At 39.1% G+C, this 18,269-nt stretch overlaps 1 protein-coding gene across 1 annotated transcript in view; it reads left to right on the top strand.

The window, feature by feature from the left end:
* CA5A (carbonic anhydrase 5A) overlaps positions 1-18,269 on the top strand; it is an 88,515-nt gene that overhangs the window by 22,336 nt on the left and 47,910 nt on the right. The window contains exon 3 of the mRNA XM_069085884.1: positions 15,631-15,828. Within this exon, the coding sequence (XP_068941985.1) occupies positions 15,631-15,828 (198 nt within the window). The remainder of the gene's footprint in view (positions 1-15,630; positions 15,829-18,269) is intronic.

An 18,269-nucleotide genomic window follows, 5' to 3' on the forward strand; every position in this document is an offset into this window, starting at 1 on the left:
ATTGTATCATCTGCAGAGAGTGATAATTTTGTTTCTTTATTGCCTATTCTAATTCCTTCAATTTCTTTTTCTTCTTTCATTGCTATAGCTAACATTTCCAGTATAATGTTGAATACTAGTGGTGATAATGGGCATCCTTGCTTCACCCTTGGTCTTATTGGGAAGGCTTCTAGCTTATACCCATTGCAGATAGTGCTTACTAATGGTTTTAGATAGATATTACTTATCATTTTAAGGAAAGCTAGATTTATTTCTATATTCTCCAATGTTTTCAATAGAAAGTGTGCTGTATTTTGTCAAATGCCTCTTCTGCATTTATTGAGATAATCATACGATTTTTACTGTTTTTGTTATTGAGATGTTCAATTCTGCTGATAGTTTTCTGAATATTGAACCAGTCCTATATTCCTGGTATAAATCCCACCTGGGATCATAGTGTATGATGTTTTTTATATATTACAGTAATATTCTTGCTAGTGTTTTATTTAAAATTTTTGCATCAACATTCATTAGGGAAATTGATCTATAGATTTTTTCCTCTATTTTCACTCTTCCTGGCTTAAGTATCAGTGCCGTGCCATGTTTGTGTCATAAAAGGAATTTGGGAGGATTCTTTCTTTGCCTATTTTTCCAAATAGTTTATATAGTATTGGGATTAATTGTTCTTTAAATGTTTGATAGAGTTTGCTTGTGAATCTGTCTGGCCGTGAGGATTTTTTCCTTTTGGAGGGCAATTGGGGTTAAGTAACTTGCCCAAGGTTAGCGGCTAGTTTTTGTGTGTGTGTGTGTGTGTGTGTGTGTGTGTGTGTGTGGATGTTAAGTGTCTGAGGCTGGAACCGAACTCAGGACCTCCTGACTCCAGGGCTGGTGCTTTACTCACTGTGCCAACTAGCCTCCCCCTGAGGATTTTTTCTAAAGGAATTTGTTGATGGATTGTTCAATTTCTTTTTCTAAGATGTAGTTATTTAAGTATTCTATTTCACTTCTGTTAATCTGGGTAATTTATATTTTTGTAAATATTCCTTTCACTTAGATTATCAGATTTATTGGTATATAATGGGACAAAAGAGCTCCTAATAATTGCTTCAAGTTCCTCTTCATTGGTGGTGAATTTGCCCTTTTCATTTTTTGTTACTGGTAGTTTGATTTTCTTCTTTCCTTTTAAAATCAAATTAACCAATGATTTATCCTATTTTGTTGGGGTTTTTTCCATAAAAGCTAGTTCCTAGTTTTATTTATTAGGTTAATGGCTTTCTTATTTTCAATTTTATTAATCTATCATTTGAGTTTTAGGATTTCCAATTTGATGTTTAATTGGAGATTTAAATTGTTCTTTTTCTGTTTTTTTTTTTAAGTTGCATGCCTAATTCATTGATCTGTTGTTTCTCTATTTTATTGATGTAAGCATTTAGAGAGAGTACTGCTTTGGCTGCATCCTATAAATTTTGTCATGTCTCATTTTTGTTATTTTCTTTAATGAAGTTGTTTATTGTTTCTATGATTTGTTCTTTGACCCACTTATTCTTTAGGATTATATTATTTAGTTTCCAATTAATTTTTTTTATCTATCTTTCCATTACCTTTTAAATGTAATTCTTATTGTATTATGATTTGAAAAGGATGTTATTTTCTCTTTGAGCTAATTTTGATAAGAGTAAGTTCATGGGCTCCTGACTACCTTTCCCATCTTTCCATCCACTGTAATAGCTCTTTTGCATCTCTTTCATGTGAGATAATTTACCCCATTCAATTTCTCCCTTTCCTCTTCTCCCAGTGCAATCTTCTTTCTCACCCCTTAATTTTGTGGGGTAGTTTTTGGCTATCATCCCATCATGGTCAACTCATACCTTTACCCTCTGTCCATGTATATTTCTCCTAATTGTCCTAATTGGGTTATTTGTTTGTTTGGGTTGTTGTTGTTTTTTTTTTTTTTTTGCTTTTTGGAGGGAAGAGGGCAGGGCAATTGGGATTAAGTGACTTGCCTAAGGTCACACAGCTAGTAAGTGTGTCAAGTATCTGAGAACAGATTTGAACTCAGGTCCTCCTGACTCCAGGGCTGGCAGTCTATTCACTGTGCCACCTATCCGCCCCCTAATTGCTCTAATTGTGATAAAGTTTTTAAGAATTACAAGCATCATCATGCCATGTGGGAATATAAACAGTTTAATCTTATTAAATCTCTTATATTTTCTCTTTCCTGTTTAACTCTTTATACTTCTCTTGAATCTTGTATTTGAAGATTAGTGTTTTTGTTCAGCTCTGGTCTTTTAATTAGGGATTCTTGAAAGTCCTCTTTTTTATTAAATATCCATGGGTAGATTATTCTTTCTTTCTTTTTTAGTATTCCTTTAAAAATATTTATTTAGCTAGTTTTAGTTTTCAACATTCACTTTCATAAGTTTTTTTTTGCTTTTTTTTTTGGAGGGGGGAAGGCAGGGTAATTGGGGTTAAGTGACTTGCCCAAGGTCACACAGCTAGTAAGTGTTAAGTGTCTGAGGCCAGATTTGAACTCAGGTCCTCCTGACTCCAGGATTCTATTCACTGCACCACCTAGCTGCCCCTTCCATAAGATTTTGAGTTCTAAATTTTATCTCCCTTTCTTCCCTCCCCCTTCCCCAAGATGGCATGCAATCTGATATAGACTCTACATATATATTCATATTAAACATATTTTCACATTAGTCATGTTGTAAATAAGAATTAGAACCAATGGGGGAAACCACAAAAAAAAGAAGAAACAAAAAGAAATAGAGACAGCAAATAATATGCTTCCATCAGCATTTAGACTCCGTAGTTCTTTTTCTGGATGTGGATAGCATTTTGCATCATGAGTCTTTTGGAGTTGTCTTAGATGCTTGCATTGCTGAGAAGGGTTAAATGTATCAAAGTTAGTCATTACACAATGTGACTGTTATTGTATACAATGTTGCCCTGGTTCTGCTCACTTCACTCAGCATCAGTTCATGTAAGTCTTTTCAGGTTTTCTGAAGTCTGCCTGCTCATCATTTCTTATGAAACAATAGTATTATATTGTATTCATATACTACAACTTGTTCAGCCACTCCCCAATTGATGGGCAACCCCTCAACTACCTATTCTTGGCCACCACAAAAAGAACTGCTATAAATATTTTTGTTGGGTAAATTATTCTTGATCGTAATCCAAGTTCTTTTGCCTTCTGGAATGTCATATTCCAAACCCTTTGCTCTTTTAATGAGGAGCTGCTAAATCTTAACTATAGAGCCATGATATTTGAATTTTTTCTTTCTGGCTGTTTGCAATATTTTCTCCTTGACCTGGGAGCTCTGGAGTTTAGCTATGGTATTCTAGGGAGTTTTCATTTTGAGAACTCTTTTAGAAGGTGATTGGTGGATTCTTTCATTTTCCATTTTGACCTCTGGATCTCCTTGGGGGCAGTTTTCCTTTATGCTATGTTAAAATTCAATGTCTAGGCTTTTTTTTTTTTATCATGATTTTCAGTTAGTCCAATAAATCTTAAATTATCTTTGTTGGATCTATTTTCCAGGTCGGTTGTTCTTCTAATGAGATATTTCATATCTGCTTCTATTTTTTTTTCCATTCTTTTGCCTTTGGTTGTTTCTTGATGTCTCATGGAGTCATTGACTTTCACTCAACCAATTTGTAATTTATAAAGAATTAGTTTTTTTTTTTCCAGTGATCTTTTGTGCCTCTTTTTTCATTTGATCAATTCTGCTTTTTAAGGAATTCTTCAGTGAATTTTTGTGCCTCTTTTACCATTAATCCAATTATGTTTCTTAAAGTGTTATTTTCTTTAGTACTTTTTTTGTGCCTCTTTTAGCAATCTGTCATTTTCTTCTCATATTTTTTTTGCATCACTTCCATTTCTTTCCCCAATATTTTCTCTACTACTCTTTCTCTTTCTTTAACTCTTCCAAGAATTCTTATTGGGCTTGGATTTAATTCATGTTTTTGTTTGAGGTGTTGCTTGTAGATGTTTTCACATAGTTGATTTCTTCCGAGTTTATGTCTTGGTCTTTCCTACTACAATATTACTTTTTATGGTCAAATTTTTGTTGTTGTTGTTTGCTCATTTTTCCAGCCTCTTTCCTGACTTTGAACTTTATGTTAAAGTTCAGTTCTGCTCACATGGAGGTGGAGAGAAGCTATCCCAAACTTCAGGCTTTTTTGTGCTACTATTTTCAGAGCCAGTTCTGGACTTCTGCAAGTTTATAAGATGGTGTGATCAGAGGAGAGGCATGGGTCACTTCTTTTCTGACCCATGTGTAATGGTAATGTAATTTTGAATTTGAAGATCCCTTTGTGTTGGCAAAAGTAGCAGGTACTTAGCACTCAGTAACTGATCAAACCTCTGTTGGGAAACAGAAGGTATGACCTCCTGTCTCCTGTTACTAATGTAACAGGAAGAGGTTGGCTGATGGAACAGGAAGCTAATGCTGTGTATATATAAGGAAAAGCCCCAGAGGGCACATCAGAATTTCTTGAGACCAGGATCTGGTGTCAGAGCAGCTACAGAAGAGAGAATGGACAAATGAGCCAGAATTTCCTGAGAACTTGTGGTGGTGGAGCTTCTTCTGAACAGGATCCCCGGAGCCCAGAGCCCAGGTGACTGAGGAAGCATGACTTTATGCTGAGACTTTCTTTGTGGCTTGGTTGAGCGTTGGATTCCCTGGAGCAGAAATGGTGAAGGATCTGACATAGACCAGACCCTGTGAACTTCAGTGTGGAGCAGGAGCTACCCAGAGAGCTGGTCAAGGAACTGGGAACTGTCTGCCATTGAACCCAGGTGTCAGTCTAGCGAATCCAGGTAGAATCTGGAACCATGGAAGGGGATCCAGGGAATCTGAGAACAGGCCCCAAGTCAAGATGAAAAGACCTCTCCTTAAGTACTGAGTAATTATGGAATTATAGTTTACTAGTGACATAAGGGGTGGAGGGTTCTGAATAAGTGACTGATTGAGTTAATCAAGTGTGCCCCATGAGTGGAAGACTTTGACTATTGTATTTTGAGATGATTGTTACTGATAAGTGACTGAGTTAACTTAGTTGCCCCATGAGTGGAAGACTTTGACTATTGTATTTTGAGACTATGTTGTGAATATTATATTGTGATTTTTCTGTGATAAGTTGTAATATTGTGAATGCTGTACCTCAATTTTCTAAAAGTTTTGCTTTGATTTGTTATGGAATAAATAGAGTGATTACTATACTGTGTAATCAGAACCTTAAAAGATGTTCACAGTAGCATTCTTCTGGAAAGCTGCTTGTGTATGGCATTACACCATACTCTAGTCTTTACCCAGGAAACAACTCTGCTTTCCTGAAGTTGCAAGCCGAGCATTCCTCTGGACCCTAGAACCAAGTTCTTTTCTCTCCTGCAACTGCAAGTGATAGATAGACCTCCTTTCTGCCTTGGAATTATGACCAGGGCCCCAGCTCCCTTGTGATCAACCACAAGTATTCTTCTTCACCCTAGAACTGTGACCCAGAACTGCTTATGGACAATAGTTGCTGATAAGCACCAGTTGCACTCTGTGTCCACAAGGATCCCCTATAATCTCTTTCTGGCCAATTATTTGACCCTCTTACCGTCTCTAGGCTGTGAGCTCCCCAAACTGCTACTGCTGTCTGGCCACGCCCCAAACGTTCCCCAGCTACATTGCAGGCAAGCCCCCACCTCAGTGCCATAGATCTCTCCCTTGGACCCCCTAAGTTGTCTTAGGCTGGATAAATGCCTCACCCTGCCCTTTTGTTGGCTCTGTTGCTCCAAGATTTTATTTGGAGGGTCATTTTAATTTAAAGTTGTTTGGAAGGGAATGTCGGGAGAATTCAGCCAGGTGTCTGCCTGTACTCCATCATCTTCTATGGTTTATTTTTAAAAGTTCTATTGATACTTCTTGTTTTTACATCACAGTAATTTCCAGGCATACCCTTTCCTTCCAAGGTCTTCCCATCATAAGTAGGCATTCCTTTGTAAGAAAGAAAAACTGCTGAGAAAAAAAAAATAAACAACATAGCAAATGGGTCTGACTAGTACATACCATCTGACAACCAGAACCCCCTTTCTTTATTCAATGAATGGAGGGTGCTGAATTTTGTCAAGTCTTGGCTGAGGTCAAGAAGCTTATATTCAAGGAGAAGAGACCAGGAAAGGAGGATTGTGGCAGAAAGATCTGCCCCCAGGTAGAGGATGATGTAAACAAATACTTTAAAGAAGACCTATAGGGCTAATTTACCTATTTACATTAATTCTCAGGACTATTTTAGATTCAGATTTTTGTTAATGCAAAAAAAAAACTAAACAGGGATTAGAAGAGAGAAATAAACCTAACCAAAATACTATTAGCTTAGAAGTCTGGTTTCTTTCTCTTCCTTCTTTCCTTCCTTTTTTCCTCCCTCCCTCCCTCCCTTGATTCCTACCATTCTTTTTTTCTTCCTCCCTCTGTCTCTTCCTTCCTTCTTTCCTTTCTTTCTTCCTTTCCAAGCTGGCCAAGTGAAAGGTTCCAAAGCTACAGAAGATGTACTTAGCAGTCTTCCAGTCTCATGATGTCAGGAGTAATTAAAACAATAAGAATAATGATAGCACATAAAGAACCATAGAATGGTGCTATTTACATAAATTAGATGGCTCTGCATTTGTTGTCTGTGTGTTTTAATGACCCAAGTATTCAGGGTTTTCAGTAAGAAACAGAATGGGACCATACAATAATTGATGGAGAAATTGAAGAAACTTTGGAAGGCATATGGAATAGAGGGATCAAAAACCCAGCCTGTGTGCCACATGGGATCCATAGCACTCCAGAGGCAGGGATGAATCAGATTAAAATGTACTTCCTATCTGATTTTAATGTGCTGGCAAATTAATTTTAAAAAAGAATATATAAACATGTGTGGTTTTCTAAGTCAATATGCAGCCCACAGGAATTCTTATGTACAGTTTAAAGATCCCTGTTTCTATTTGAATTTGACACCATTGATCTAGACCTATTTTACATTGATCTAGACTCCTATTTTACAGATGAAGAAACTGAAGCCCACAAATAATGAGGGATAGCTCCCAATAGGTTCAGCAGGAGCTCTGATCTTATCTAAGATCAGAAAACCTGTAATAGTGTCTGGAAAGAATTCAAGGTCTCAGGCTTAATTGGAGTCAGAGTTGTAGACGTTTATTTTTACGCTTCTACAGAAGTGGGCAAGAGTCCTTAGGGGACCTGCAAGTGAGAGGGGTACAGGCTTTTACTTTTAAAGTGTAGGGCTGCCATTGTCAGCGCTGACCTGATGGATATGCAAGGGACTTCAGTGCATAGATAAAGGTTAGGGCTGACGGAGAGGAACTTGTGACTTCAGTGCATATGTTTAGATGAGAGTTGGACCAGACTGGAGGAGACAATAGGCAAGAACAAAGAAGTAGATTTGGGCCAGATCAGAGGAGACATGAGGAGATTAAATAAGAACAAAGGAGTCACAAGTTGTTGCCTAGGCAGAGTGCCATAGGGGGAAGGGGCAGAGTTTGAGACAGGGCAATTGTACAAACCTGTTTTACAAATTGATGTTACAGACCGATGTTGCCAATTGGTTTTACAAAGATCCCAAGCACCCCAACCACCCCAGCACAAAGGTTAAGTGACCTCATGCTTGAGGATAGGAGTGGGGCCAGTGATTTTAATATCTCCCTTAGGGTGGATCAGTCCTAACAAGAGAATGTCCTTCATTTTTCCAGGCATGCCAATCTTTTTCATGAGCCTTTAAAACAAACACCACTTGCTTAAATATTTGTTTGCCTGTATTTTACTCAACCTGAATTAATCTGGCAAGTCTGATGACGATTGTGCAAAATGGCAGGAACAGTCTGGCTGAGTAACTTTCAAGCATGGTAGCCCTTCCATTTGTTCATTCATTCACTCACAAGTATTTAGCGGGTGCCTACCATGCATGAGGCATTGATCATAGGTTCATAGATGCAGAACCAGAAGAGACCTTAGAGACAATTGAGTCCAACTTCTTTGCTTTTTTAAACAGAAGAGGAAACTGAGGCAGACAGAAGTTTAGTGCCTTGCCTAAGGTCATACAACTAGTGTCTGAGGAAGGATTTGAATTAAGATCTTCCTGACTCCAACTCCAGAATCTCTTGAGACCATGATTTAAACGACCAATTCTTAGAAATATTGTCAAAGGGATTCATCAGAGCTACAAGGGACCTCTAAAGTCATCGAGTCCAATCTCCTTCTTCTGCAGATGAGGAAATCGAAGCACAGAGAGACTTGACATGACTTGCTCAGGACAACACATAAGTAATTTTCAGTTTTGAATCCAGGTCCTCTAACTCCAAATCCAAAGCTCTGTTCTCTTCTCCAGAGGAAATAATTTCCTACAGACAAAAAACTCTCCCACCTGTTGGAATTGTTTAAACTTCCTTAACCAGAGACAAAAGTTTTTACTCCCTCCCTCTCCTGCTTCAGAGATGACTTAAAATTAATATTCCCTTGGAAAAGGTAATACTTAGATTTAAATTCATATTAAGGTATAAATGACCTACATGTTGCCTTTTCACAAAAAGAGGTTTTGGTATAGACAAGAGGTAAAGAGACAGAAGGGCTTGGCTAGAGAAACAGACTAATAACAGTAGAAAGTGAGATGAGCTTAGCTTGGTGAATTTGGAGTTGCAAGATGAGTTTAAATCCTAATTCTGTCATTAACTACCTGTGTGACTTTGGACTCTGTGGGTCTCAGTTTCCTCATTTGTTACAGGATTGCTAAAAATCCCCTTCATTTTAGGATCTATAATCACATTATCTTGGATATCTGAAAAGAGTTGGGAAACTTGAACACTTAAAGGGGAGATAGGGAGAAGTAAGAGAAAGGGGAAGCAAGGCCGACAAACTTCAGGAATCATTATTTGGCTTCAGTCTGGCTTTGTGTTAAGAAGGTCTTTTCTTGAGTGACAAACTAAGTCTTTGTAGGTGTTTGATTTAGAGAGTCTTATCTTCTCAAGCGATAGTGTAATTTCACTAACAGCTAAGATCATGTATCCTATCATTTATCTCATATACTTCCTTAAGTCCTCTTCTGAGAATGCCATCATGTTGGCCAACTAGCCCATGTTGACAAAACCAAAGGACAGAGATACAAATCAGACCTATTCAGCCAATCCCACTTGTCCCACTCCATCCTCAAACAAAATTCAACACTGATCTGGGGTGAAGGGTCAGGACAGAGATAGTTTGAAGATTAACTATTTGGCTCTGAGATTTGTATGGCCTTCTATATGCTGTGGGAGGCACAGTTCAGCTTTGGCATAATAATCCTCAAAGGGAGAACAAGCATGAATCCATCAGATACAAACCAGAATGTCCATTGAGGTGCTGTGAAACACTGGGACTCAAGAGTGAAACAGCCCAGGATGTACAGAGCCAGGATCTTGACCTTCAACAACCTCAGAGGTTTGAGTTCCCTGTTTTTCGGCAAACAGGTGAGAGGAAGTCCCAGGTATCAGCAGATGGTACCAGAAAGAACATGCTCCGGAGGTTCCTGTGTTCTAAGAAATAGGAATAAATCCTGTAAGTAAATATGTGGTTGTTCTTGAATTAAGAGCAGTGAGTATACATGAGAATACTCTCCCTCATGTCCTGGTGATATAATATATTGTCATATAATATATGATAATATACTATATATAATATATATATATATATATATATAAGAAGGGTAATATAATGTCCTTCTTAACCACTTACTGATCTCAAGTGAAAGGGAATTTATTGGGGCAGCTAGGTGGTGCAGTGAATAGAGCACACCGGCCCTGGAGTTAGGAGGACCTGAGTTCAAATCCAGCCTCAGACACTTAACACAAAATCTAGCCATGTGACCTTGGGCAAGTCACTTAACTTGCCCTCCAAAAAGCAAAAAGCAAACAAACAAACAAAAACAAAGAAAGGGAATTTATCTCCTCTAGAGGCAGCCCATTCCACTTTGGAACAATTCTAATGGTTAGAAAGTGGGAATTTTTCCTTCTCTCATGCCAAAATTGTGCCTCTGTAGTTTCTAACTTTTGTTCTTCATTTTCCCCTCTGGGGTCTATCAGGACAAGTGTAAGTATATATCTTTTCTAAATGATTGCCCTTCAAATATTAGAGGACAGCAGTTATGTTACCTGTAGGTCTTCTTTTCCAGGTTTTAGCTAATCCTACATTGCTGCCCTCCAGGTCACTTGCCATCTTTGTTACTCTCCTTAGAACATGCTTGACAATTTTCTTCCTAAGATGTGGTTCCTAGATCAATACTCAAAATGTGTCCAATCAGGGCAGAGTTCAATCTCATTTGGGATACTATTTTTCTGTTAATGTGTAGAAGCTTATTTCCTCAGCTGTAGAACTATGATATTTATATCACTTAAAACAGAGTTGTTATAAGGACTATATGAAACCATAAGTTAACAATTACATTATGATTCTAGGTCTTCCATGAACCTTGATCCATCTTTCTAGAGTTATCCCTTTGCTAATTCTTCTATGGGAACCTTCTGCTCTTTCTAGACTAGGCTACTCCTTGTCCTCCAAACACACCTTTTATTTCTTCTACTCACTCCTTCTTATCATACCGTTCCATTTTCAAGATGAAGAATGCATTAACTTTTTGGATTGCTCTGTGACCCTGACCTTCTGTACTTTTCCACTCAAAAGCTACCATCTCAACTATGGCAGATTTTACTTTCATCCTGATGATGCTATCACACTACCTAGATGAAATCATGCTTAGTAATTTCTACTTGTACTTGGAAAGATGAGGATGAATGGTTGGTTTATGGATTGTTTATGGGTTCTGCCATATGAAAAGAGTCCAGGAGATAGTTAAAATGGGTATAATATTTATTCAATGAATACTATGCATGGGGTGCTGGAGATGCAAAGAAAACATAGGACCTTGGACAATAGGATATAGACTGTGGTCTCAAGAAGCTTACAATCTAATGGTACAGGGGATAGGTAAAAGCATACTCACAAACAACTCTGATATGAAGAAGATGGATCCAAGCAAAACAAAATGAAAAGTTTGAGGTAAGAAATTATCCTTTCTCTGTGGGGTACAGTAAGGGAGCTCAGGGAGAGCTTCATGGAGGAGAAAGTCCCTGAATTGGAGCTTGAAAGAAGGAATAGGCTTTTACAAACAGAAACTGGGGGAGGTGGAGGACAAAGGAGGGCTTTACAGGTTTGGATGATGGCATGAGCAAAATCATGGAAGCAAGATAGGACAAGAGTCCAGAGAGAAGTCCCATTTGGCTGGATTGCAGAGTATATAAAGAGGAACAACATGAAATGAGTCTTTGAAAGATGGGTTAGAGCCAAGTTGTAGAGAATCTTCAAGGCCAGATTCAGGAGTTTATACCATATTTGGTAGACATTGGGGATCGCATGGAAGGCTTGTCATTTGAAGGCCTTAATGACAGTGTGAATCAGGTATAGGTCTTCCAGTGGCAAGCTCATGACCTTGTTAATGTTTGTGGATGGTGAACAAGGGGGTACCCCAGGACTGGGAGCCATTTTGTTGGGGGGGGTTTCATCTGTTTCATGAGTCACTATGGCCAAAGAACCATCACCTAGCATCAACCTTCTAGTGATGAGTCCCTCCTCCCCTAACTGGGCAGATCCTCTGACAGAATTGTAAGGTTTTTGAGCTTAGTAAGATGTGCCCACGCTTGTGTCTCACTGGTATAGCTTTGAACAACTCAGACTCACTGCCATATCAATCATTGGAGGACTTACATGCAGAAAAAGATTGAATTGGAGCATATTAATATTTCTCATTGGATCGATGGATACATCTTCCACTACAATCTATGCCATTTTATTACTATACTAATTAGAACATCTTATCTAGACCCTCACCCAATCTAGAAATCAATTTCAGGGCTAAATATACCCCTCCCTTCCTTTCTCTCTCAATCCCCAACTTCTTTCTCCTTATAAATGACTTAATGAACTAGTTTTCCCTGTGGTCTTGTGAATCTGCCTTTCTCCTTCTCTCCCTAGCCAGTTTCTTTCCACTCCCTATCTCCATGCTGACCTTCTCATATCCCTTACTTTTCCATTGTCCCTAACGTCCTAAGACTCAAACTGAGGAACAATACAGAGAGATGAAGGAATGAATGGAAACCATTTTGGCAATGAGACCAGAGGTCAACTCAGGGAAGAAATGGGTATCATAAGTTCCTGTAATTTTGTGTAGCTATCACAGGCTCCCAATTTTCCTCCTGATTTTATGTGATTTGACACACGTTGCCTTAGGCCTAAGTGAAGATGTTTTGTTGGCCTGACTGTAAAGTCTTTTTTTTGCCTAGATTATTACAAATGTATCTATTGCAAGACCATTTTGGCTCCTAGTTCCAAGTAAATACAACTAAGAATAAGCCTCATGATAATTCATATAGTACCTGAAGGTCTATAAAGGGTTTGCTCTACAAGTATTACTAGCTCCATTTCACAGATAAGGAAAATTGAGGATCAGAGAGAATAACTAATTTGATCGAGATCATGTAATTTTTAAGTAAGTTCTGGTATGTGACACCAGGTGTCTCCTGATGGTAAATCCAGGATTCTATCCACTTTATGGTGCTACTTATATTGAAGCTAAAATTTGAAGAAATTCTTTAATTAATTAGCAGTAAAGGTAGGTTTACCCAACAATTACCTCTGTTTTCCATTTTGTTTTGACAGGGCAGACATAGCCCAACCAAGCTAATCCTTTCTATTTTAGTGGTATTAAAAGGTGACTTGGTGTAGTGGATAGAGTCCAAGAAGATCTCTGTTCAAATGTGACCTCAAATATTTGCAAGTTGTGTGATCCTGGGATGACAACTAAGTGGTGCCATAGAGTGTCAGGTCTAGGGTCTGGAAGACTCATCTTCCTGAGTTCAAATCTGGCCTCAGACACTTAGTGCATGTATGACCTTGGACAAGTCACTTAACCTTGTTTGCTTCAGTTTTCTCATCTGTAAAATGAGCTGGAGAAGGAAATGGCAAATCACTTCAACATCTTTTCCAAAAAACCCCCAATTGGGGTCATGAAGAGTTGGACATGACTTAACAACAAGAAACCCTGGGCAAATCAATTAACTTCTCTATGCCCCAGTTTCTTTACTTATAAAATGAGATTGGACTTGATGGCTTCTGCTACCCCTTCCAGCTCTATAATCTTTTGATTTTTAAAATATTATTAGAAATATGTCTACATCTGTCTATCTATATTGATGTCTATATCTCTATCTATCTATCTATCTATCTATCTATATGAGGGGTATGTGTGGACTAACCCAGACAAAATCGTGAAGGGGGGAAAAGTTTGTTTTTTGGATTTCTGTATCACCTTCTCACTGCCCACTTTCCCAAGGCCTCATACCCTTCTAAGCCCCACAACCCAAATCTCACTCCCTGGTTCCCCAATTTGGCATGTTTTCCCTTTAGCATGACTGGCAGATGATAGGAAGGGAACTCAGCCAGGTGTTTTCATTTCAAGTCTGGGTCTCTTGGGACTAAACCCTATCATGTCCATTATCATTGGTTTATAATTTGATGATCTGGAATTTTGTAGGGGTGAGTATTCCCTTCACCAGGAAAGGTCACAACTCCTCTATAATTTCATAGAAGATTGTGAACTATCTCTGTGCCCAAAAGATTCTTACCCAGAAACCAGCTTGGTAATGATCCTCTCTGAACTTGGGCTGGTCCTTAGAGCTGCAAATGGGAATAAAAATAGCTTCTATCTTGCATGGTTGTTGTAAAGCACACATGAAATAATATTTGTAAAGCACTTAGTAAAGTGCCTGGCACATAGTAGGCTCTTAATACAGACTTATGTTCTTTTCTTCCTCCTATATATGTATATAGGAGCATATATGTATGCACACGGATATGTATGTCTGGATGAGCATATATGCATATATGAATGTATACATACATAAGGTCTGTGCAAAGTAATTTGGGGGAGTGAAAGCTGTTAGTAACTACAGGGATCAGGCTTTTTAGCTGACCTTTGAGGAAGAAATTCTGAGGCTGGAGGGCATTTCAGGGATGGGGTTTATGTAGGGGAGTGGGGATGGCAAGCTTTTGCAAAGACACTGAGACAAGAGGTAGAAAGGCCAAAATGAAGGGCAATTAAGGTCAGTCTGGCCTGACTATAGAGTGTGTGAAAGATGGGCCATTGGGCTAGAAAAATGGACTGGAGGGACAGCTAGGTGGTGCAGTGAATAGAACACCAGCCCTGGAGTCAGGAGGACCTGAATTCAAATCTGGCCTCAGACACATAACACTTACTAGCCATGTGACTTTGGGCAAGTCACTTAAACCTAATTGCCCTGCCCTTCCCCATCCAAAAAAAATGCAAAACAGAAAGAAAGAAAAGAAAAGTGGACTGGAGCCACATTGTGGTTTTAAAAGACAAACAAAGGAATTTGTATTTTTTCCTAGAGGTGAGAGGGAAGCAGTGAAGCTTTAGTCTTTAGGCATACCAATGACCATACTTGGTATGGCTTCCCTCCAAGTACTGCTCTCTGTGCCTGGCCTTCATCTCTCACTTCCATGCCTTTGCATGGGTGTCCTCAGGTGTCTCCAAGTGTTCCCCTTCCCTCCACCTCCAAGAAAAGTCTGGCTCAGTCTCTATCTCCTAAGAGAGGCATCTCCTGAAACCCCCACCCATGGTTATTTATTTCTCCCCCTTGAAGTTGTTTTTATATAACTTTGTTTATATCTGATATTTACTTCTCTGTAGATGGGTAGTATCTCCTCAATAAAGAATGTAAGCTCTTAGAGGGCAGGAACTTGGCTGTTATTTCTTTGTATTCCCTAGGACCCAGCACATAGCAGGTACTATTTCCCTTAATTCTACTGAATTAATGAATTTATATAACTTTGAAAGTTGGAAAAACACATTATATATATATATATATTTATATCTATATATGTATACATGTGTATGTACACGTATACATACACACATATGTATCTCTTTTTTTCTTTCTCTACCTAATCTTACTTAAATCTCACAACTATTATGAGAGGCAGGTATTGCTAGGCTACCCCCATTAATAACTGGAGAAACACACCTGAAGAAGTTAACTAATTTGCCTACTATCCCACAGCTACTTGGTATCAGAAGTAAGATTTGAACCCAAATCTTCCTGATTCTAATTCCGGTCCTCTGTAGTCTACTCTACATTGCCTTGCCAAGTAATGGACATTCAGGGAATGGGGGTGGGGCATGGGATGGTGCAACTGACTTTCCAAAAGAACTGTGTAAACATGACCTACTTTTAAGCTTAATCTGATTTATTAACATGCTCTCTATCACTTTCTAAGCCTAGAAACCAATATAATAAATCAAGCGCTGATTTATAGTGCTTGCCAATTTGCAAGGTGTAAATGATCACAATAAAAATTTAACAATCTGCTCTCAAGGCAAGTGACCAAAATATTACTTTAATGGCTTTTCTTTTAGACTGTTCAATTTCTGGTATGATTTTGCAGAATCAAAATCCAAATGGCAGCTTGGTTTGCCCGAGGCTCCAATGCTTCAGTTTGGCTAATGGGGTGCTTGGCAGAATGACTTCATCAACACGGTCTACTTTTCTCTGGATTATAGTACATCCACTCTGGACGAGCCCCATATCTGTACCAGGAGGCACTCAGCAATCTCCTATCAATATCCAGTGGAGAGACAGTGTCTATGACCCTCACTTGAAACCTCTGAAAATCTACTATGATCCTTCTTGTTGTCTTCATGTATGGAATACAGGATATTTGTTCCAGGTTGAATTTGATGACTCTACTGATAGATCAGGTAAGTAGTAATTTGCATTTAATGGCAGAATCAATGGTATAGCCATTTTTTCTTCCCAGGTCTCCTTCTCCCCTGTTTCTCCATGTTCCTACCTGTTTGTACATGGGTGGAGGCTGGGAGGAAACTCTGATATTGAGAATCCATACTTGAAGACATTAAGAGTTCTGGGAAAGGCCTCTTTAATTAAAGAGAAACCTTGGCCTTGGGTCAAGCTATCATGTACCTTGAGCATTGGTTTCAAACTTTTCTGATTGAACACCTGCTCAGGAAAACATTTTGAGCATATGTCTATATTTACTCAGAGAAGCTAGGTGGCACAGTAGATAGAGTGCTGGGCTTGGAGTTAGGAGGGCTCATTTTATGAGTTTAAATCTGGTCTCAGATACTCACTAGCTGTGTGACCCTTGGCAAGTCACTTAACCTTGCTTCCCTCACCTATCAAATGAGCTGGAGAAGGAAATGTCAAACCACTTCAATATCTTTGCCAAGAAAACCCCAAATGAGGTAATGAAGAGTTGGACATGATTGAAACAACTGAATAACAAGTATATTTACTTATTTATTAATAATGTCTGTGAGCATGTAAACAATTAAGTATATCATAAGATTCATATAAAATAGATATTTTAAAAGGATGAGTTAAAGATAAAGTAATATTTGGGGTGGCTAGGTGGTGCAGTGAATAGAGCACCAGCCCTGGAGTCAGGAGGACCTAAGTTCAAATTCAGCCTCAGACACTTAATACTTACTAGTTGTGTGACCTTGGGCAAGTCACTTAACCCCAATTGCCCTGCTTTCCCCCCTCCAAAAAAAAGATAAAATAATATTTGATCTTAGATTCATTAAAGTTTATTAAGGAGAATGACTTTGTCAGACATGCATTTAAGGAAAATCTTTTTGGCACCTGGATTGGAGTGGAAAAGGACTTGAGGGAGGGAGACCAAGGAGGAAGCTATGGCACTTGTCTTTCCAGTGAGAGGAGATGAGGGACTGGACTATGATGGTGACTTTGTGAATACAGAGAAGGAAACAGATGTAAGAGGTGTTGTGGAAGAGATAGAAATGACAAGATTTGGCAACTGATTGGAGAAGTAAGGTGATGGAAAGTCAGGAATGGAAGATGATAGAGATGGTGAGCCTGGGTGACTGGAAATATTCTAGTGCTCTCAAGAGGAATAGGAAAGGTTGGAAGAAGGGTGGGTTTGTGGGGAAAGGTAATACAATAAGATGTGTGATGAAGATCATAGCCCAACCCTGACTGTTCATCCTATGCCACTCACTCTGTCCCACCTAAAACAAAAAGTAGAAAGGATGGATCATGGGCCCAGAGCACAGACTCTAGCTTCTCAACCCATAAACACCAAAGAGAAAGTAAAAGGTCAGTGGGGAACCCTGTCAGAACTGGGTGACACAAAAGCATGGTCTGTCCCCTGCCCCCAGGGCAAGAGGTGGTAGAGGCACAACAGCTGCAGCCATGTGGCTGCCTCTGGAGCTGCTGGCCTGCAGATCAAGTGACCATTCAGAGGGTAATAGCTCTTGCTTTGACCTGCTTGGATCTGGGTTGCAGTTGTGGGTGGTGGTTCTGGAATGAGAAATGCCAAAGTGCCAGAGCTTGTGGTGGCTATAGAAAAGGTGCCCTCCCCAGACCTCTGACAACATTTGTGAAAACCCTAGTGATTTGGGACACAGCTCTCTCCAATCTGGAAGCAGAGTTCTACCGTGGCAAAGAGCTCAAAAGTCAAGTAATTGGCTGGCAATATGAACAAGCAAAGGAAGCGCAATCAGACCATAGGATATTTTGGGGGGATCAAAACATGGAACCAGAAGAAGACAACAAAGTCAAAACTTCTGCATCAAAACCTTACAAGAAAGGGGCGGCCAGGTAGCACAGCGAGTAAGAGCACTGGCTCCAGAGTCAGGATGACCTGGGGATCGAATCCGGGCTCAGACACTTAGCACCCACCCAGAAACACCTGGCCACGTAACCTTGGGCAAGTTACTTAACCCCGATTGCTTTAAAAAAAAAAAAAGCTTCTAAGAAAAATATGAATTGGTTACAGGCCATGGAGGAGCTCAAGAAGGATTTTGAAAATCAAGTAAGAGAAGTAGAGGAAAAACTGGGAAGAGAAATGAGAATGATGCAAGAAAATCATGAAAAGCAAGTTAGCAGCCTGCTAAAGGAGACTTGAAAGAAATATTGAAGAAAATAACACCTTAAGGGGGGCAGCTAGGTGGTGCAGTGAGTAAAGTGCTTGCCCCTGTATCAGGAGGATGTGGGTTTGAATCCAGCCTCAGACACTTAACACACACACAACCTAGCTGTGTAACCTTTGGCAAGTTGCTTAACCCCAATTGCCCTCCAAAAGACAAAAAAAAAAAAAGGAAGGAAGGAAAAAAGAAAGAAAGAAAGAAAGAAAGAAAGAAAGAAAGAAAGAAAGAAA

The sequence above is a fragment of the Petaurus breviceps genome, unplaced genomic scaffold (genome assembly GCF_028583685.1).
Source record: "Petaurus breviceps papuanus isolate PSGF00001 unplaced genomic scaffold, PetGlider_PUasm1.0 176, whole genome shotgun sequence".
NCBI classification, from domain to species: Eukaryota; Metazoa; Chordata; class Mammalia; order Diprotodontia; family Petauridae; genus Petaurus; species Petaurus breviceps.